The sequence below is a fragment of the Argiope bruennichi genome, chromosome 7, assembly GCF_947563725.1.
Source record: "Argiope bruennichi chromosome 7, qqArgBrue1.1, whole genome shotgun sequence".
Taxonomy (NCBI): domain Eukaryota; kingdom Metazoa; phylum Arthropoda; class Arachnida; order Araneae; family Araneidae; genus Argiope; species Argiope bruennichi.
Window position 1 is genome coordinate 109,888,688 of NC_079157.1, and position 23,575 is coordinate 109,912,262.

Consider the following 23,575-nt stretch of genomic DNA (forward strand, 5'->3'; position numbering starts at 1 on the left):
CCGGACAGAGATACAACACTCTCCTCTACATAAAATCCTTGTCTAATCGTCGGCTCATAAATACAGTAAAGTTCCCTGAAATTCATTATCATACCAAAACTGAAGGCTTCTTTTCTATTGTATCGGGATAAGAGTATTTTAATTTGTAAAAAATTGTAACGTAAAGGGATATAAGTATCCAGAAAAATCTCTAAAGTCAGAAAAGATACTAATATCAAGCTTTCTAATGCATTTTATAGATTCATTCAATAACGTAATAGTGTTACAGAATATTTTAAACAAAACCTCAATATTATGAGCATTTGAAATTAATGAATTAAATTATTTATCTTTCAAAGTCTGGCAAATTAATACGAAAATTAATAAAAGAATCATAATTTAATATTTTGTACATTCATTTATTCCATAGCAATATTATTTTGAGTTCATACAAACGTGATCTTTTCTTCACAAAAATAGCTAAGTTTTATTTGAAGGAGCAAATATTTGAAATCAATTATAAAAGAAAATACGAAAACAGTAATTTATCTAAGTCAATATGGACAGAAATGACGTGCAGGAAATGTCATGAGTTATTATGTTCTTTGTTCAGTATTATAACAAATAACTTTATTGCAAAACTTAACGTTTCATAAAAATTTTTATCCGATTCATGCAAGATATAAAAGCGACTTGAAATGCCTCAAAATTCATAGATCTTTCACCATAGTCCAAGATGGCGAAGAAATTGAACCTAGTGATTTTGAGCTTTTCAAGCTTGTGTTTTATCATTCAAGGTTTGACAATTAACCCAGAAGACTTGGACAAATACTATAAGTGCTATACGTATGCTAAATGCTTTTCAGGTAAGAATAGAAATTTTCAAGAAATTGTTTAAATGATGTATATTGGAATATTTATTGTTCTTATATACTGTTTAAAGCGAAAAAATTGATATTTAATCTATAAATAATCGGTAATAAGCCATGATTCTAATTTAGATTATTATAATTATCCTATCGGCAATATTTTAGATGAAAAGCTATTCTTCTTACTTAATATAAAATAGGAACTCAGATCATAACACCATTTGTAATTTATTGGTTAATTTTATTTTTCATATCTGTCAACAATAATGGATATTACTATTTCAGAAAAATTAATGTCAGCAAAACGAAAGAAAATTAGAAATGTTGCTCATTTTCTTTAAAATTGACATTGCATGTCATAAATTTTTGAATTTTTTAAATCCGGAATTGAAATTATCAAAATCAATTTCCATTTTTTCATTATTTGTATTAAAAAGTTACACTCATATAAAATTTGAAAAATCGTTAAATTGAGCTTTCTTTCAAAATCAAAAGTTTTAATGAGTTTATTATGTAGTAAACAAAATTCCTAAAGACACATTTCAAATTTATCTTACGAACTGACTGGCAGCTGTGAATTTCTGTTCTTTCTTGTTTTATTTTAATATTATATGAAATGATTAAGGGCAATTGTATTGATATCACAATCGTATGAGATTGAATCTTTTATTAGTATATAGCATCTGGTTGTATGTTAGTAATGTTAAAGGTTTTAGAGGTTTAAAGTAAGTTTAAAAGCCTGTCTGAAAAAAATAATGTGAGTACAAATTTGAATTGAAAGCTCGAAGGTGCTAATGCTGTGTTAAATCCAATAATTTGTCTTGTGGGTAAAGATATTTATACTTTGTTTACCTTCGAAAGTGGTCATTTTAATTTGATATATGTAGGTTTACTTCTTTTTTTGTGTAGTTCTTGAATTGAAATATATATATATAATATGCAACTTAACGAGATGGAAATTGTAATGCTTTTAAATAATATGCGATTAATTTTCTCGAAGCATTATCATTTCTGTATGAATCACAAGAGGATTTAGAAATGTAGCTGCGAAGAAATATGATCACTAGTAGCTGTAGTCAGTGTCGTCTCACCATTTCAAAAATTAGTAGTATTATAAAAGTATTTATCAATAAACTGTATATTAAAAATGCTATTTCACTTACAATTAGTTTAATTTTTTCAAAATTTCAGAATCAAATATGGAATTTGTTGTTGCTATTTATTACAATATTTGTAACATTTGTTACATATTTTCATGTTTTCGTGTTTATAGTATGTTTATAAAATTGACGCGAATCAGCCACATCATCAACAAACCATGCATCAATTACACTATAAATTAAACATGAGAAACAAAATAATATTTATTTTTTATAGTAATTGAACCAACCATATTTAAAATAAAATGAGCGGTGAAATTTTTACTTCTGTTGGGCTTTCCTGTATGGGAACTTTTGAGTAACATGCTATTCCAGCATAGTATTTTTTGATATCCTGTATTTTTTTTTAAATTCAGTTTTTCCTTCATTGAAAACTATGAAATATTTTTTTTTTTTGAAATCTGAAACGCTGTTTTTTTTACGTGTATTAATAAACAATAATTGATCCCTATTTATAAAGATTTTCATCTGAATAACATTTAAAAAATCTATCTTGATATCGTATTTTTTCCCAATTTCGATCTTTAATAATATGTATATATATATATATATATATATATATATATATATATATATATATATATATATATATATATATATATATATATATATATATATATATATATATATATATATATATATATATATATATATATATATATAACGAATTTTCAATGAAAATAAAAATATTTTTTATTACAAAAATGTTTTTAAGGAGACAAAAAGCAGCTAAACCGATATTCTTAAAGAGGAAATAAGAGTATGCTTAAAAAAAAAAAGGGTATAGAAAATTATTGAAATTCAAAGAGAGAAAAAGATTATTTTAATCTACAAATCAATCAATCAATGGTGCTGCAATGCGTTTTCTTTGACTATCGTAAAATCAAGAAAGAAAAACACTGAAGAAACGAAGGAAATTTTTGGATGAGAGTGAAAATAAAAGAATAAAAGAAGAGGATCTGAGTTCAAAGAGGGAAAAATATTATTTTAGTCTTCAAATCTGTCAATCGGCTGTGTGCGCAATGGCGGCTTTTCATAGACTGACGTAAAATCAGCTAACATGCATTTCTCTTGTTTGCTATGTCATTTTATTTAACTCACGTTTTTATTGTTTGTTACTTTGATTTTTGTTTTGCACCAGATTATCAAAGTGAAAATTAAACACTGAAATTAAAACTCAGACAAAATTAAACAGTGAAAATTAAACTCTCTCAGAAAGGAAAATCAAATGAATTCGACAAAAAATGTAAATGTAACTTTGAAAAATAGTTTTAAAAGGTGCTTCAACTCTGCAATTATAATGAGCAAGCCACCATTGTCTGTATTACTTGCAAATGGGTAAGCCTTCAAAATCAAGAATTATTTGCTTCGTCCTAAGTTTGCCCATCTTGCTTTTTTAAGGATAATATTAAACTTTTTGACACTTTTTTTGAAACATTTCGAAGTTATACAGGGTGTTGCCGAATATGCTATGAATTTTTTTTAACTAAAAGCACATTCTTAAAGGCAATTTTTCATGCGAGTAACATGCCGATTTGATGAAACAGGGGTCCTAAATTATTGAAAACGAAAAAGTAATTTAGAACTCTTATCTGCAAAAATATTAAAACTTTAAGAAAAATAAAAGTTTGAAAATATAAGAAATTTTATACTCTTAAATTTGATACAAGTCTGTAGTCTGAAAACTGAGGAGGTTTTAAGATATTCATGAAAAACTAAAATGTTTGCCGTGAAACATCACTGCAACATCGGCACCAATGTTTACAGAAGATATTGCAAAATTCTATCGAAAAATTCTGAGGAGTAATAGTAGGCACCAAGGCGATAAGAATTTTCACAGAAATATTAAGTCGCAAACGACGGTGAAAATTTATTTGCTGGAATACAGATACTGCATGCATTTGCAGCACAGACATTTTAACATAAGAAACTAGACGATGAAAAACTTTTATAAAAATTGCTCAATGTTGGGGCTGCGAAGGTCATTACACAATCGAAACCGACGTTTAAAGGACCACCGGACGCGCTCAAACATACCAGGTGTGCTTGCGATTTCTCCAGCAGCGACGACGATCTGTGCTACATGGTCTTTCAATGAATCCAAAAGTGCCTGATAAACAAGATATTTTATATGGCCCCAGAATACGAAATCCAAGGGATGAAGGCCCGGAGAGCTTGGAAGCCAATCAACAGATCTGTCATGTCCAATCCACGTCCCAGGATATGTATCATATAGTTAGTTACGTACAGAATTCAAAAAATGCGCTGCTGCACCACCATGCATTAACCACATGTTCTGGTTTGCAATGGCCGGTATTTCCTGCAATAAATCCGGAAGGACGTGCTGCAAGAAAACAAGGTACTTTGCGCCACTGAGGCGTTCGAGCCCTGCATTTGGCCTCGTTATAATGAAGGATCCTGTCTCCCGCAACCGTCTATTAATATTTGCAAAGGTGCTGTGGTGTGGACAACGCCTACTTGGATATTGCTATTGGTATATTCTTTGTGTTAACCGTCCATTACCATTCGCTCGGTCTTAAATTAAATGCATATCCGCATATTCGTCATTCGTGAAATCTAACATGTTGTTTGCGAATGAAACTTATCGACTATCAATTATGTACTGCTCTTTAATGAATATAAGCTGCTTTTATATTCCTCGAACCATCAATTCTGCAATGATCGCAGCTTTTATATTTCTCGAACGCATGAAAAATTTAGAAACGAGAAAACTTCTTCTTCTCGACTATCTTGCTCCAAATCCTGGCATTCTTAGGGCCAGTCTAATTGTCTCTTCGATGTCTGTTTTTGTGATTTTCACAGAAAAAACGTCTCCTGCGACCTATGTTTTATGATAATTTTTAATCTCTTTAATGCCTACTATCACTTCTCTAAATTTACCTTTCGAATTTGGCAACATGGTCTGTAAATATCGGTATCGATGTTAGAGCGATGTTTCCTGGCAAACATTTTAGTTTTTCTTGAATATCTTAAAACCTCCTCAATTTTCACACTACAGACTTATATCAAATTTAAGAGTATAAAATTCCTTATATTTTCCAAGATTTTATTTTTCTTAAAGTTTTAATATTTTTGCAGATAAGTGTTCTAAACTACTTTTTCGTTTTCTATAATTTACGACCCCCTGATTCATCAAATCGACATGTTACTTACATGAAAAATAGCCTTCAAGAATGTGCTTTCACTTAAAAAAAATTCATAGTTGAAACACCTTTTGGTATTTTTTTTTAATTAATTTTTTACAGTTTCCAAAAATTTACCGACTTCTTATATTTTTGCGATTTTCAACCCCTAAACGTCATTTGGGACCCCATGTTGTATGATGATTCTTTATCCTCTTGATGCCTCCTTTCACCCTTCTGAATTTGTCGGTCGAATTCGGCAACACCCTGTATAATTATATCATTTCTTTTTATGCTTAATTGAGATATAGAAATGTACGTATTGGTGAAAATAATTAAATAGTCAATTACTTTTAATAGCCATATTACATTGAGAACCATTTGTTCTATTATATTTTAAATTTGCTATTGAAAATAAAAACTAAAAACATAAATTCCTTCAAAAATCAGAAAGAGCTGCATATTTTTCGTTTTATTTTTTCAACTTTGCCATTGCTGTCGCATTTTTAGTTTAAGGGTGTCTGTATTACCCTCTGCCCTTTTCTTTTCTTTAAAATTTTCTTGTATAAGCAACGATTATCAATTTCCATTTTTAAGCATTTGGAATTGTTAGTAACTAATATAGCTAAAATATTTCTGGTTTTTATCACTACATCCTGTCTCTGCATATCAAAAGATATTGCAATTAATATGTTGCTTACACCAACTAAATATTCTAATTAATTATTAAGGTTTAATTTGCATTTATATTTTTTTAGACTAAACCAGCAAGATGTATTAAAAGAGCTTAAAAGGAAAGTTTAATAATTCGGTCCATTTCTTTAGAAATGAGATAAATATACTAATTTCATGATTTTGTTATATAAGGATATATAAATATGTACCGAAGATCGTAAGATAAATGTCTTTTTCACCACTTTTCAATTTTTTTTTAATTTCTTAAACTTTCTTCTCCTATTGCGATTTGTGATTTAATTGACATTTGGAATTTATAGTAAGACTGAAAAAGTGTAGAAGAAATTGTTAGAAGATTATCAAAATTATACTGTGTCCATAGAAACAGTTCAATACAGAAGCAATATGAAATTAAAATGGGAAGTCCTGTATAACGTTTTATTATAGTTCATTAAATGGTATACCTTATTGTTCATTAAATAGCATACCTTAAGGACATGACTACCGATAAGGAGTTGTCTAGGAAACTTGATCAGCATATCTTTAGTTATATTTGTTATATACAGAATCAAGGCTCCTTTAAAGGTGCGCATCCTATATTTTTCCGAGCGGTCAGAGATCTATATTGAGGGCAGTTGTTAAATGAACTATTTTGGAAGCTTGATCGTAATTAAAATGTGTCTAATAATTTCAAAAACCATTTCAGGAAACAAATTGAATGATAATTAATGGTTTTTATACTTATAATAAGGTTCAATTTTTAATATATATAGCTGTGTAGAGTTAAAATTTCGATCCGATGATATAACATTTTAAGTTCTAATCATTTTCGATACTTCCAAATATAGAAAAAAAATTTCTTTGCAGTTTTAATCAGCTAATTAAGTTGATAAAAATGGATTTTTATTTGTTACATTTAAAACAAACTAATGGGAAATATTAGATACTATAATCCACCTCACAAGAATCAATTCTGAAGAAACAGGAGCCACTGCAAAAAGGAGCTGTTTAATTTTTTTAAAAGAAACAACAACCAGAAATCTTAATAAAAACTAGAACTAGGAAAATTATGTGTGTGAAACTGGTTGAATCTCAACATGCTGAAATATGCTAATTTGTCACACAAATTTGCATACAAGTTTAAAAAAACATGTGTTCATTCTAAAAGAATTCCTGTTCCTACTTCCAAACCCACTTCTTCTTGATGGCTAAACCGAAAAGTGATCAAAAAACTCCATATGCTTCCAAATGTTTTTAATTTTTTTCTTGCAGAAATGATAAAAAATTATTGCAAGTAATGTTAATTATGTATTTCAATTAAAAATAGTATTTAAAAATGAATATATTTTTTTTAATTCAGATGGACCATCGGCAGACCAAATAGAAAAATGCTTTAGTACATTGAAACCAGAGGTAAAACTGCAGATATCTTCTCACGTCTCAAAATTATTTTTGGGGGGCTTTATGGCAAAATTCTTATGAATAAAAGAATTAATGTAATTTAGTACTGTTCAAAAATTTTGTTTTCTATATTTTCGATTATATATATTTTGATATTGATTTGTTCTTTTCAGCCAATATTTAATAAAATCACCAAATTGATCAATAAGAATATATTTCGAATTTTAAATCTAACTATGTCTTGCAAATGAGAAAAATTGCAAACTTTTTTTCCTAATAATGAATATATTGCTGAGAATATCTATTTGTTGCATCATTCTTGAATAATTTTAATAATTAACTAGTTTTTTATAGAATAAATTAACGTGAATAAAAATATTTTCAATGAAAACTCTCTAAAACGAGTTATCTTGAAATTACATTAACATAGAAATATTTTTAAATATTTGGTATGTCTTGGAAATGTACTAGAAAAATTGTAGCATATTTTTTCTTTCTAAGTTCCAAGGTATATAGGATAGTTGATTTAAAAATTTCAGAATGATATTTATGTTAAAGTGAGCTAAATTGCGAAGTGAAGCAAATTTGTGTAATATTTTAAAGAAATAGATACATTTTACACTTGAATCTCTGAATATTTGAACTGAATTCTATACAAGTCAGAAATAAGCTAAATACCTCTTCTGACTTGTAAATGAAATGCAAAATATAAACTGCTCTAGATTAGGCATCATAAAAACTAATTTGTGATATTAATCATTACTGTTTACTGAAGCATTAAAGTTCAAGATTATGTAATTTTATTTGCAACTTAATGCAGAATTGGTAGTGTTTGGGTGGATCTGGCTTCTTTTGAGAACGCATATTGCAACAAGGAAACATATTACCTATAAAAAAGGCTACCCTACGTTTTCAGAATATTTTTGGAAAATTTTCATGCTATTTTTGTGAAAGAAAGTGGTAAGATTTGTTATGGATGTGGTCATTTGTAGACATGCTCATATCTTACGTTTCAATTTATCCCATAAGTGCACCATTGGATTGTGCTGCAAACGCAGAGGAAGCCAGTCTAATTCTTGAATAACCGTATCAACAAACAAGATCATCATTTTCACTTTCCTCAGCAGTTGAACGAAATTCTACGGATATAGTAAAGGCCTAGGTGTCCTGCTTCTTTTGCCAAACTTTACATTCAAAATTATGCAATATTTATTCATTATTAGTACTTTACTTCTCTGATTCAGATTAAGAGTAGTACTTATTATGATTCAAGATTAAGAGTATTTCTAAAACCCAAGTAATGGGTCAGTGTATATCTGAAATTTGAATGAGAAAATATAGACAGTGGGCTTGAGTGGCTGAAGTCATTCGGATTTGCTCTTTCTTTTTGATTCATCTTATGTTGCAGACTGTAAGAGAATTATTGTGGAGTTGATTACGATGGCATTTTCCTGCAGTGTTTCTTATTCTGTTCTTTTTATTGTTTACTATTTTAATTTAATGGCATGATGAAACCGAGCATGTTATGATGTTTATTGTATTTATGTTTATTTTGTAAACAAAGTTAATACCGATATCAGGACAATTTGTAGGTGGAGGTAAGCGGAAGTAGCATTGTGGTGTTAGTTGAAAATCCGCAGCGTATTCCCCTAGAGGCTGATTGGTGTATGATTGTGTCAGCTACCAGTTTCCAAATTTGAACCTTCAGCCGCCTGTGTTTCTTTGTTGGATGGGGTTGTTGCGCGGCTCTATCTAGTTTTGCATTCGCTCTTATGGCTTGGAGGGGGGTTGTTTTGCATTACTCCTTTTTTCAAATATTTATATAGTATATATAATATTTTAATATAATATTTTTCATATATTCTGTATATTTCGTATTATATATATATGAAAAATAAATTCAATAAACAAAAATGTTGTGGAAAAATTTAAATTTTTTGAACTTATACGCTATATTTATGGAAATGTATGAAGCAAATATACATGGAAAATAAAGCAATCATTGAAAGTTTCAAATTAACGTTTGCTTTCTGTGCAAAGTTGGGAATGAAAATAATTTTTCTTTTTCATCGGTTTCTGGTCAGCTCTCTCTTAGATCGAAAACTCTTTTGATTGAATTTTCGTATGTATCTTCAAGCGCAATTTTTTTATACGATCAATGTTGGAAAATCGTTTCTGAAATTTTTATGGGAACATTCTGAAAAATATGTGTCATAATGCAATATCCGAAATTGTCCGGAAATTTTTGACCACACTATGCAGTATGTAAGTAATCATTAAATGTAATGAAGATAAAGGAGATCTAGTCAATAATTTTGTCACTAAAAACCTAAATTTGTTTGAAATTTCAAAAACAGTCGATGAAAGGATTTCTAAAATAGGTGCTTAATTTTCTGCTTTATACTACTAAACAAAAACGTGCCAAATTGTTTTAATATATATGAAAGTATGAGGGAATGCATTTCAGCTACTGAAATCAGCTGCCGCATGACACTCGTATTGTTAAAACATGCAAATAACTTGCGGATACTCAAGCGTCTTCGATAATATGGACTGTAAATGCAAAATTTATAAAGTCGAAAAGCAACATTGAGGATATATTAATATACGAGAAAATATCGAGAGGAAAAATGTCTTGCTGCTTAAAAGTGTTGATTTGAAATAAATTCAGCTCGTTCATGATTTCATGAAATGAAATTTTTACTTATTATTTATTCTAGGAATTGAAATCAGCATACCAGCTAACGAAAAATAATTTCTTCCACTACAAAAGTGATGACATTTCCGGTGCAGTAAGAGAATTTTGCCATCATGATGATGCTACAAGGGTTAGTTTTCATTTTATCTATACTAAAAAGAAGCCTTTTATAATTATTTCTAGGCTAGGCATGTTTTTTGATATAATATCAAGATATATTCATATGCAATAATAATACATAAAAAATATCATTTCTTACTTCAAAAGTTTTTCTCAATAGATTCTGTATCTTATAAATTATTAAGATTTATCATACAACATAATGTTAAATTATTGTTTTCGTCTAATATATAAACAATAAATGTTTCATTTTAATATTAAGTCTGACATTTCTTGACAAAAGTTTGAATTAAATTCAGCATAAATGTTCAATTATTAAATTTCTTGAAAAAGTGGCAGAGAAAAATACACCACTGTATTTTCAAATCTTCCAATAAGATTTAAAGATCTGTGTCAAAATTGTGTGTCATCTGATTGACTGCATTTTAATCTATATAATCCTGAGTGTAAAAATATGATTATTTAGAAATTCAGTACATTAGCTTTAAGTAATTTGTATGTAGTTTTTATGCTAAAACTGTAGTTCTGTGCTGAATTTTTAATTCATTCAGTTAATGCCCAAAAGGCAAATGATATTCTATTTAGTACAACAAAGTATAACAAGAGTATTTTAGTACCACAAGAATATATTATCTGCCTTTTAAAAATATTTTAAGCAACAGTAATCAGCTGTGCCATAGACAGAATATATGTAAAGCCCTGAGAGTAGTTAGGATCATAGTAAATAAAAAAAGAAAGATATGGACCATACCTGATTATAGACCCTCACACCACACAGAGAATAATGAGAATGCATATAATTAGAAGGATTTTGTCAAATATGAATTAGAAAATATCAAGAGTTTTTTTTTTCCGTTTTTAATATATTTTTGTTCCAAAGTTATAACTTCTATTTTTTTTTTCAATTTTATTTCATTTGGTGCAGAAATTTTATGTGATGAGAACAATATATTTTTACCAGTTGAATACCAGTTGAAATATTTCGCTATACTAATCAAATAAGCATAGATTTTTTTTGTACACCTTTAAAAAACCGTTAAAGATAATAACATAATTTTTAATAAAGATGCTTTGCTCTCATGTATAAATCTTAGTATGTTGCAATTTACTTTATTCTCAAAAGCATGCTAAGAATATATGCTAAAAGATATCTTTTATTCATAAATTTATTTTACAACTTCTGTGTACTAAAATTATGTTCTTGTACTGAGGCAAAAAAATTGAGAAATATACAAAAGTTTCCGAGATGTCGCCAAAAATGTGCCCTTTTTCTCTTAGAATGGTTATTAGAAGCTTACAAATAATCCCTTTAAATAACAATTTATAACTATGATTCAATTGAGGGTGAACAAACTGTTAAGAATAATGGAAATATTTCCCAAAGTTAATTAATTAATTATGTTAATTCAATTATTTAATTCTTGAATCTAATGAAACTTATCCCTTTGAGTTAATTCAATTCAGACCAGTTTTATAAAAACAAGATGGTAAATACTCGAGTTTATAGAAGTATATTGCCTTATTTTTTGCATTTAATATTAGAACAAATAAAAATAATGATTTTGAAATAGAATAAGAGATTAAGGGATATCAAAAATTCAATCGCCGAAAGTTATTAACAGGGTAAAAGGAAAAGCCCTACATTGCAAATACATATATAGTATATAGTGGATCACAAAATTATGTATGCACCATTCACTTTCTTCTTTAAAAGATTGTAAACATATAATATAAACTTACCATTTAAGCTTAATATTTATAGAAACATTAAATTGTACATTAAAAACATATTGGAGTAAAAAACATATATGAAATCTTTAAGATATTTCAATTATATAATTTTCATATGGTAAACACGAAATTGAGTATACATCTAGAGAATTGGTCAAATAATCAAAACCATTTTTTCAGTTGAAAATTGTTTTTAAAGCATTCTATAGTTTCACTAGAAGCATATAAAAGTAATTATAATTTTTCACAAATGGAATTATTTCTTTACCATAAAAACATTTGTAATGAATTCTAGGAGGGTAGCTTCGGAGAATATACTTTGTTTAGTCATCAAATGGTCAATAGGTGATCAATGGCAAATCTGTTCAAGAAAATGCCTCATTGATTGGGAAACTTAATGGTTATGACCAAAACAATACTGCAAAAGCATTGCAGAACTGAGTGTAGGGCCAATATTCCAGAAAGAGGACATAAAGAAGTGTTGAGCGTTACTGCAAAGAGGAAGATTATATTTGCAATAAAGAAAACTCCAAAGTTCAGCGCCCCAAAACTTGGATCATGGAGTAATCAGGAAACATTTTCAGCTAAAACTATTAGATGTGTTTGTTCTTCATAATGCGAGATTTCATTGTACGGAATTTTCTCATTAATTGCAACAACTGAAAGAAGTGAATCGCTTTCGCGAAAAATATATTTCAAAGCTGAAATTATTGGGAAAAATGTTATTTTCTCTAATGAAAGCAAATGTAATCTATGTGGAGTGGTAAACGATATAAAGTTTGGATTAAAGTTGGAGAGGAACTTAATCGCAATAAAGGTGATTAAGTATAAGCATGGATCCGTTCTGGTTTGGTGCTGTGTGGTAACAAATGAAGAAATTGTTTTCATTGATGCATTATAGATAGATTGATATATCTAGACATTTTAAAAAATAGCTTTAAAAAATAATGCTGATACTTTAGGAGAAGTTCAGGATCAGAATTCAACTTTCAGCAAGACAACGATCCGAAGCATACTTCGAGGATTGTCAAGTTATACTTATTATATACCTGCCATTAACAACTACACATACCACCCCAATCCCTAGACTTAAATGTTATAGAAAACTAAGTATTCAGTTGCAGAAATCCGACCAGAGGATCTCAAGAAAGTCTTAAGGGAAGAGTAGGCTAAAATTTCATTTGAAACAGCTAAAAAAAAAATCTGTTGGAATCCATGCCTAAGCGACAATATGTGATCGAGGCAAAAGGTTTTGCAATTAAATATTAATTTGCTTATTATAAAAAAATTGATAAAATTGCATACTTATTCATCTGACATTCATTTGCAGAAGTGTTTATTTTTTTTTATTCCTTCATTTATTTATTTTTTTATAAAAATGAATTTTGCTACATAATATTTTCTTGATATATTGGAAGAGAATGCGCCTCAGCATCATTAATGGAAATAAAATTTCTTTAAAGTAAAATTTAATCTGTTAAGTATAATTTATACCTTCAGGTTTACACTGAATTTTCGAACCCACTGTATTTTACAAGTTATTTCTAAAAGGGAGCATATTTTATTGCTCAGTAATTACTTCATGAATGAATCCTTCATGATTCTTTATTAATTTTGGAATAAATGATTAGCATCATTCCTCGCAATTTATTTTTTTATTCAAAACAACCGCTTTTTATTTTAGCAATATTAATCAATTCTAAAAATATACATTAATGATTTTTCTTGCTTCATTTATATTTAAAAAATTATTTCATTTGTACTGATTCACTATAGTAAATTTCATTTTTCTCAGCTCCTACTTCTTTTATACTTATTTTTAAACAAAAAATCATTTATTTTATCTTTGTATTATTTCTGATTTACAGCGATATGCCTATAATCAAACAATAAATGGTATTTTGGCCTACCATAAGGTAAGAAATAAAATATATGTTCTCCTTTTATGGCAATTATTGAAATTCTTTTTTTTTGAGTTTTTGTAAATAGTTTTTATTTAAAACTATTATATTACCTTTTTATACAAGTTGATATGCGTTAAATGTTGTTTCTGATCAAGTTTTAACTTCAATACTTTAGTAGTCGTGACAGCATTTTCTATTTTTTGGGATTAAAAAACTCCAAGTTAAAAATTAAATGTATTTAAAAAAATTCAGATTTTATTTATTTATTATTACGTTTTATTACTAATTTATTAAAATACTTTATATAAGAAATAGAAAACTTTATTGGAACATCAACGATTTTTTGTGAACAGGTTGTAAGAAAAAGTGCTTAAGACTTGAGTGACTTTTAGGCATTCTTTATTGCTTTAACGGATTCATTGAATTGATTGAAATTCATTGAATCTTATAAATGCCATTTAGTCAAAAAAAAAAAAATGGAATATTTAAACTATCTAAAAACTATAATTTTTTACTTTTATTATATAAAACTGTTAGATTAGTACATTATTGTGGTTAATAGTATACATGAATTCTATAATTATAAGAATTGTGGAGAATTTTAATGCACTTTGATATATTCCTACAACGAATAAATTCCTGTTGTTACATAATTTAATTACGAGTTAAGAACTTTTTTTTATTAATTATGATTAATTTTATATCCAATTGAAAAAAAGGCTTACTTGCTATGCTTTAAATCAACACAGAGAAAAAGTCTTTTTACCCTTTCTAGGTCCGTGGGAAGTATGCTTCCCACCAAATTTATCAATCTTTGTATGAAATTATGTAAATTGGCATAAGTTCTGACAATTTTTTTTAGAAAGACAGAAACTTAAATGCTTTAGTTCTTTATCTCACACAAAATGATGTGTCTTGATTTGTTACTTAATTATTAATTAACCAAATTAATTAATTAATCAAATTAAATTTATCTAATAAGCTAAATGAATCCCTTTTCTTATTCTAATTTCAAGCCTAAAAATATTTAAACATAATATGAATAGAAAGAAATTACCCTGTAAAGGGTTAAGAAAATAGCAGTTTTTACGATGAATTAAATTGAATTGAAAATACATGAATCTTTTACGTTCGTTTGCATCAATATACAAATAATGAATGAGAAATAAAAAAAATGTACAATGAGCAATTAAACTATTCTACAGAGCAATAATGCGATTCGTTTCAACTATAACTTAGTGTGTGATATCTTCATTTATACCAATTAAATAAATTAATCAATGGATGGCTTGTTTGATCTCCTAATGTAATAAAATGTATGAAAAATGAAAATGAACTATTTCATAGAAATTAAAATGAAATTTAACATTTTAATGATATGATATGCATAAACAAAGAAATTTATGAGAATTTCAGCAATAAAAATTCTATAGCTGTGTTGGCGATTTTGAAGTAAATGTAATATCAGAGTATTATTTTGCTTGATACGGATATAATTTAAAGTTTCAGTAACATTTAATCTAAAATTTGTGCTAGATTTAGGAAAATTTACATTTCTAAAGTAATTTGTCATGAAAATGGTAATATTTGTAATGAAATATTTAGCACGTATTGCATGAAGTACAAAATTAGGTTTCGGAATACCAAAAAAATAAATATTAATTTAATATTAATATTTAACATTTATCATCAATTATCTAACGATAATATAAAAAATATGTATTGTTTTCTGTACATAATTATATAAGTGTAAAAAATCTTTTATTATCAAATTAATCATTTTGATTTAAATATGTTAATATGATTCAAGAATTTCAAAGAAGTATTTCAAATTGAGGAGTATACTTTATTATTAATTTTATTTTTAAATTTCAGAAAGTTTGTGGTGATTCAGACAAGGCCGAAACCTGTTCGAGAAGTGAAAAAGGAATTGTAAGATATTTTTAAATATGTAAATTTATTAATCAAGCGATAAAAAAGAATTAATATGTCTACAAATAAGACCAATTATCATACATTTTTATGAATATATAAATGATAAACGTAAATTTAAATCATTACATTTTTAGGTTATCATTCTCTATTAGGTAGATTCGAAGACGAACCAGTATTCACTGATTTAAGGAGTAATTGTATTGAATTCTATCTTCAAAAAAATTCAATTTCATGTAGCTAGTTATAGATAAATGTAAATGATCGAAAGCATTTGCTTAATACTTATTTATTTATAAAAAGTTAATATAGCTTTATTAAATCAGAAATAAAAAAAGATAAAATAAGCTTTATAATACAATTATTCATGCAAATGACCCCTTATAATGTGAAGGTCATTTTAAAATTGTTAATAACAGTTTGATTAAAAGTCTACATTTCGCCGCAGAATATCACCGAACTTTTAATCTCTAGTTCTGTCGGTTGAATGGACATATGTGAAAAAGTTTATTAAGTAAAAAAAAAATAAAGTTTACATTAGTGCACAAATTAATATCTATATACAATACAATAATGAAAAAGGGAGTGTATGGTGAGAATTTTGGATTGAGGAATTTTGATAAAGTAAATATTTCTTGGAGAACAGTTTTTTTGAAGAATGAGGCAAAATTTTTTTCAAAAATCAATTCTGCGCAGGGTTTTGGGAAATCAGTTATTTGTTATCTTGTAGAAATAGCACAAGATTTCTAATTTTGATTTCAGACATCTTGTTTCCCATAACGTTGATCCACGAGCTTCGTTAGAGTTCTTGGATGGGGTGTTAAGATGAAAAGATGTGGTGAGAGGGCAACTTGTCGCATCATGAAGAGGCTCACCTACTTTATTGCAGCCACAGGGATCCGTTCCTTTGATATGAAATCTCTTGAAGTGCGAAGGGAAAGGACCATGGACGGTTGCAAATATTATATCTAGCCTGCTCCAAGATGAGGGGTTAAAGGAGACTTTGGGAATAAGTTGATAAATGTTTGAGCCATTGTCTCATTCTTCTTGCCGCCGCTGTGGGTTCAATTCAATTAATATATTTTTGAGATGGCTTCTAGGACCGGGTCGTTGTCGTTATGGCCCACGGGAGCTTTAAGCTATCTTAACTGAATAGAAGGTTGATGGAGTAGAATGGCTAGAATATCCTGTACAATTGGGCTTGAGGTGCAAAATGAGCAGACCGCTTTGAAAATGGATTCACTATCACTCCATATTTTCACCGAATGGTAGAATGGTTTTTTTTTCTTCGAGGCCGAATTTGCTAGCCCATTTACACGCTTCCCTAATGGCCAGCAGCTCGGTCTGAAAGACAGAATTCCTTTCGTTCAGTTTGCCGAGCAACTGATGAGTTAATTGGTCATTTTGGAAGACGCAGAAGGCAAAACGGTTGTTTCTTCGATTTTGGAACAATCTGTAAAAATATCAGTCTTATTTGTAGGTTGGAATTATAGTTTGAATTAAATTCTGTCTTCAAAAACGAAGTATGAGGGCAAGACTTTCGTATGGGAGCATTTGATCTTGAAATTCTCAAGATATAATGTTAAATTCTGGAAATGGCTAGGTAATTGGTGAGATCTGGCCCTTACATAGGTTGCTTTTGCTTCCACTTTATCGGGGAATTAAAGAATTCCTTCGATAACTTGGCGGCTATAGTAGAAGTTGTGTGGAATGCTCTAGAAATACTCAGGTGAAATATTCTCTTTATAGAGCTTAGGATTCTTTGTTGCTGGGATGAGAGAGGATAACCTAAGCTGATGCTCCACGAAGGACCATTCTCTCGGAAACGGTAAAGTAGAGATGGCGCCTGAATTCTTTTTTCAGTCCCCATGTAAAGCCAGCAGTTCGGCTGAGATTTTGATATAAGAGACTCGCCTTCGTTTTGATGTTGAGGAGGTGAGGGACCCAGTTACGATTATTGTCAATTGTATCACCGAGGTAGTTTAAAGATTGTTGGCGTTTGATTGTCACGTTATTCCATTTACTTGTTGATCCGCTGATTAATTTGCTTATCAGAACATTGCATGAGTTTTCTACAGAAATTTGAAGATGATATCTGTCGATCCATCGCTTGAAGATTGAGAAAGCGCCTTGGACAGTTGATTTAAATTTGGCTCCTGTTGATTCAGCTACAACAAAAACAAAGTCATCTGTAAGTGCCTGGAGATAAATGATGGGTTGACATTTTTCCAAAAGAACTTCATTTGCGAGAAGATTCCGAAAAATTGGACAGAACAGGGGCCTTGTTCACAACGTTTCTGCTGTGGCCAGGTGGCAGTGCCTTGTGATGTTTGAAGAGGGACTTCTCTAATCTTTAGGATATATTTAAGTGTTTTGGTAGTTTTTGAATTGAAATTAAGTTTACTGAGGCTATTGCAGATGAAAGAAAATTGCAGATTATCGAAAACGCCTTAGATATCTAAGGAAAGTACTATAGTGTGTTCTTCTTGCTATTTGAAATTATGATTTTTTTTTTGGTTAATTGCTGGGTTGCGTTGTTTTTGAACTTTCCGTCACTAAAGACAAATTGGATGAAACAAGTAATTTACTCTGAGGTGATAGTTAAGTCTCCATGAGTAGATTTTCAAGAGTTTTGACGATGGTGGGAAGAAGAGATATGGGGCTGTAAGAACTGATGTTGGTTTTATCTTTACCCTTCTTGTGAAACATTACTATAATTCTTTTTTTAGTGAAGTAGGGAAACATTGCATTTGAATGCATCTGTTGAAGAGATTTTGGAGAATATCCGAGAAATTCTTGTATTTTCCCTCTGTATTACTTTATCTATCGAGTTAAATCTAGGTGCTATTTTAGATGAGGACTTTACAAATGGCTTGTTTTATTTCTTTTTTTTTTTTTTTTTTGAAAATATTGGTTCCTGGATGAATTGACTGGTCAAGATTTCTGGAAGTGAAATATCTTGTGGTTGAGGGTAAAGAGCTTTGAGAATTTATTGGAAACTTCTTTCTTTCAGAACTCTTCAAGATCTTGAGGGTTGGAATACCGCAAGAGCTTGAAGAATTCTGAAGGTAGTTGGACATTTTTGACTCATTCTTTATATGGTTTACCAAATGGGGTGCAGAGGTTATGAAAGAAGGGCCATTTTTCTCTTTTGGTGGCCTTTTTTAATTATTTTCTTTTCTTTGATACTATTTCAATAAAATGGTGTTTGAGAGACCCTTGTGAGTTTTGTACTCTTCTAATTAATGCCCTGAGTTCTTTGTTCTTGATTTTAATGTCCTGTGTTCACAAGTTAATGTTATAGTTAGCCTTTTTAGAAATTTTTTTACCTCTGCAAGCCTTGAAGAGTTCAAGTTGTAATTTAAATGTAACTGTCGAGATATCTTCATGTTTTTGAGAGGAATCTATTGGGTTGAGAAGCTTTGGAATTTTAATGTTGAGTTTCTGAATCATTTTACTGTGACGACCATAAACTGTTTTAAAATGATAGTAGCTCGAGCTTTGGCATTGAGAGGAGATATAAATTTTGACATATTTGTGATCACTTAGCGAGTAATCTTCGAAGACTTCCCAGTTACAGAGTAAGGCGAGATATGACCCTTTGCCGATTGATATGTCTGCCCAACCTTTTCCATTGTTAGTTTCAAAAATGGGGAGGGGGAGAGAATTTCTATCATTTAGGAGAAACAAATAATTTACTGCGATGAAATCTTCCACTAAAGATACTCTGATATTTTCATCTCTATTTTCTCAGATTTTACTGTGATCATTAAGGTCTTCCCCTATGAGAGCCCTTTCCGTATGGATGCTATTGAGAAGAATTTCAAGGTCTTGGTGATCTTCTGAATGTTTGAGTATGGCGAAGAATAGGAGAAGATTATTGTTAGTGAGCCTTTAAACATTTTTATTTTAATTGATGCGTGTTTTCCGTAGAATGGAGAAAAACTGGGTTTTGGCAGGAGGGAAGTGCAATCAGATCTGCTTTTTGGTTGTTGGAAAGATATTGATTCCATGAAGATGGAATTCCTGTGATTTTTTTCTTTATTTATGTAAAGTTCTTGAACTAGTATTATATTTGGAAGATGGTTCATGGTCATTTAAGCCAGGGCTGAAGTATTTGTTTTTGATTTGACTAAGTTGATTTGAAGGATGGTTAGAAAATCAATTGAAACTGGTGAAGGAATGGAGAAAAGACTGTTGAGACGCAAATGGTATAGAGTTTTAAGTTGGGGATATTGTTGCTATACATATTATAGTGTCATTCTATACCTTGCTATTTCCTGCAAATACGTGGGACATTGTTTGTGAGGCCAAATGGTCGATGTTGAATCGTGCCCCTTTCTGCGTTTTTTCTTCATGGCAATTAATACATGATTCCAATTTGTTTCTGTAGTACTTAGCTTGATGCTCATGGCCATAATGGGAGCAGAAATTCTTCAAGGACAAGCACTTTGTCTGAATGTGTCCATAGCGTTGGCACTTGAAGCATCTCCGAACGCTGAACTGAGAACTTTCTGATTTAACAAAGTTTTGATATATTCAGTATTTTATGAGATTACCAAGTGACTACAGTCCCCTCTTCTCTTAATTTTAAAATTTGGCTTCAGAGAGTCTATGGGAACTTTGATGTTGAGCTCCAGTATTTCCAACACCTTTGCATCTGCTTTCCATTTAGGATATCATACACAATGCATTTCGGGAATCTAGTTGATGGTGTTTTGCATTGAATTGTTTCCGCTAGCTTCTGGTTTCCCTGAAGCATTTGGATTAATTTCTGAGCACCTTCTTCATCCGGGAAGTCGATTGAGATCTCTTTGTTCTTGCAAAGTGTCATAAAAATAATTTCAAAACAATAAATCCAAGTTGATAGCTATAAACTTTCAAACTATTAAGGTGATGAAAAATGCTTTAGAAGATGGGGAAACTGAGCTTTGCAATTTCTTTTTTATTTATTAACAAAAGAATAAACAGAATAGTAAGAAAGCATTTTTCTTTACATATCGTCATAATTTAAATTTAATTTATTTATTATATTATATTTCGATTGATCTACCTAAAATTGTGTTGAAACTACACAGACGTACGTCTTGTGGGATAACACAGATAATCCAAAATAGAGAAACCCTCTCAATCCAAAGAAGATGTGTGGGTAATTTACAAACAATCTGGCTAAAGCCCGCTCAAACAGAACAAATCAAACATACAGCAGAGGTTTCAAACACACTTCATAATTACTAACAGTTTCATTAAAATTTGAGAAAAAAATGTCATGTGATAAATGAGAGCTCAAAAAAAATCTGAGATCCTTTCCTAAGAGAAGATGGGTAATGATTGAACAGAAAATGGAATATTTTTGTTTGAAAGTATAAAGTAAAAAACATCTTTCGAATTTAATACAATCTGTAAGAATTTTGAATTTCATCCACCTCAAACAATGCGATTTCTCATTTTTTTGTTCATTTAAACCTTATAAATTTTGAATTTCTTTTTTAATTTTTTTTCACAGGAATGCCTTTTCAACCTTTTGAAACAATTGAGACAACAGGGAAAATGCTGTGTCGATGGATCAGTCCAAAACATGGCATTCAATGTATGATGGAAAACAAAATATTCCATATTACCATGAAAGAAATTTATAAAATTCAAGTGAATTGTCTCTCATTCTAAAAAGAAGCAATGGGAATATGTAAGAATTGAAACAATTAAATAAAATCTAAAGAAATTCAAATTTACTCATTAATTTATTTTTGCAAATATAAAAATTATTGCAAATGCCTTTCTGATATAAGGTGGGCGTCTCGCTCGTTTATTTGATACTGTTCCAGAAGATAATACAATTTATTGTATGTGAAATATATATGATAAAGGTATTATATTTTCAAAAAATTAGATCTCGAAATTTTAATTAATCTCCATGGTTTAAAGCTCTTTAAATACCTTTAAATTAATTTATGAAACAATTTCTATATTTTGGCGAGTTTATTTGGTTTTAAAAAAGGAATGAGCAAGATAAATGATCATTTTTATGTGATGCTTTTTAGGAATTTGCTTTCAGAATCAATGAAGCAATAACTATTCATAACGTTTGACAGTAATGAAAATAAATGATTCTTTATATCAATTAAGGAGTAGCATTTATCGGTCAGATGCCCTGGGACATTAGAGGGAGAAGTTGACTTCGCCCCTAAAACTACTCGCTGCAACTGGGCTAGGCAGAATTGCTTTTTAGTTTTATTTATATTAACATCCCGTTTCAAAGGCAACACTAGGGCTATTTTGGGATGGATCTCTTAATTTTGAACCACTGTCTTATGACGTGGACAACCCCTGAGCCGGCCCCACCGTCCCCAAGCTTCCATACCATACCGCACCAGCGGGAGGAAGTTTGGCCCAGACGTATTTAACATGCACCAGATCCGCTTATATGGCGGTTCTTCGATGGAATCGGGTTTTAAACCTGAAACATTCCAGTTTCAATGCCGAGATTATCAGGCCACAATGGCCCGAAGAGGAATGGCTTTTATGACCTGAGTGACTATAACAAGGGATTCACTCCTGATGTAATTCACTCATTTCGCTTAAGAATATCTCTTTCTAAGATTAGGGAGCAGGACAGGACTTTGCAGAGATTTGTGTTTTATAAAAGACGAAATTTTAAAAAAATCCGTTTTGGATGCATAAATAAAATTTAGAAAATCTAGTTTATCATTCGTTTCGTATTTGTAACAACAACGACTGACAGTTGGTGTTATTTTAAGCAAAATCTTGAAATCAAATTTGATCTCTTGAAATCTTAGATTCCGCATCCTTGTATGTGAGTTCTTCATTCAAATATTGAGTATTTCCTTATTCTTTTGTTTAGTGTTTTCTCATTTCCTTTCCTTTAACCATAATTATCAAAAAATAAATATCTTCTGATACAAATGCCTATTAATGAAATAAAAAAGAAGGTTCGCTGTTTATTTTGTATTACTACTTAAAACTGCATCCATCTAATGCGCCAAGCGAGGAAAGAGTTTTAAAAAATTCTGATTACTTTATCTTCATCAATTTTATTTCATATCTACTAGATTGAAAAAAAACTGGTGTTTTAAAACTATTTAAATTGCCATACAATTACTTAAACTAGAAAATTAACTTGACGCTTGATCAATAATTGTAACTTCAAAACCCATGTTATCTCTCAAAAAAACTGAGCCTCAATAAGGAAAATTCAACACTAACAATTATTTCTTCTGGAAATTCGGAATGGGAATAACATAATTAAAATTGTTGAGTTTTAAATTGTAGAAGACAAATCTTTGTCTTAAGGAGATAAAAAATTTTAAAAAGAGAAAAGCGTGAAAATGTGATAAATGTTCGTATTGTAAAATTAAGTATCAAATAAATTTTAAATTACAAAGAATACAGCATGGAATTATCTCAAAATTATGTAAGAAATGAATGACTTATCTAGAAAATCTATTCCTGCGAAGAAAATTATATGTTGGGAAAACGTTAGAATGATGGTAATATGAAAAAATGTATCTTTTAAATCGCTATTTGATTAGACATAATTAGAACTGAAAATGAAAAGATTCAAAATTACATTATTATCACATTTCTGCTAGATTTAGTTTAATAATGGCTTTAGTTTGTACATGATGGAAGAACTAAAGCCGTAATTTAAGAATTAATTACCGGAAGAATTCATTTTGGAAATAACAGCACCTACACATAATTTTGATGCAATCTTTCAAAGTGAATATTGTATTTAAAAAGCGGAAAGAAAATAAAAATTATTCTTTTTGGATGGGTTGCAAAAAATATGAACACATGAAAAAAATTGTACTATACAACAATGTATTACTGTATTAAAAATTATAATTAAAAAATTAAAATAGCAATCTAGAAAAATAGTTTTATTGCAGAAGAAATTGAAAATCTCGTTAAATCGGCAATAGAATATTAGTACGCACGCAAT

The 23,575-nt window shown here is 29.5% G+C and overlaps 1 protein-coding gene across 1 annotated transcript; it reads left to right on the forward strand.

The window, feature by feature from the left end:
- The first annotated feature begins 703 nt into the window (after positions 1 to 703).
- LOC129976226 (uncharacterized) lies at positions 704 to 21,340 on the forward strand. Its single transcript, XM_056089685.1, has 6 exons — positions 704 to 845; positions 7,187 to 7,239; positions 9,948 to 10,055; positions 13,645 to 13,692; positions 15,556 to 15,612; positions 21,119 to 21,340. The coding sequence occupies exons 1-6, from the start codon at positions 716 to 718 to the stop codon at positions 21,206 to 21,208; spliced, it is 486 nt and encodes a 161-aa protein (XP_055945660.1). The 5' UTR covers positions 704 to 715; the 3' UTR covers positions 21,209 to 21,340.
- Positions 21,341 to 23,575: the final 2,235 nt, after the last annotated feature.

Coding starts and splice junctions, on each gene's coding strand:
- LOC129976226 (XM_056089685.1), top strand. CDS start 716: ATGGCGAAGAAATTGAACCTAGTGATTTTGAGCTTTTCAAGCTTGTGT. Junction 846..7,186: donor GTATGCTAAATGCTTTTCAG/GTAAGAATAGAA, acceptor TTTTTAATTCAG/ATGGACCATCGGCAGACCAA. Junction 10,056..13,644: donor ATCATGATGATGCTACAAGG/GTTAGTTTTCAT, acceptor TCTGATTTACAG/CGATATGCCTATAATCAAAC.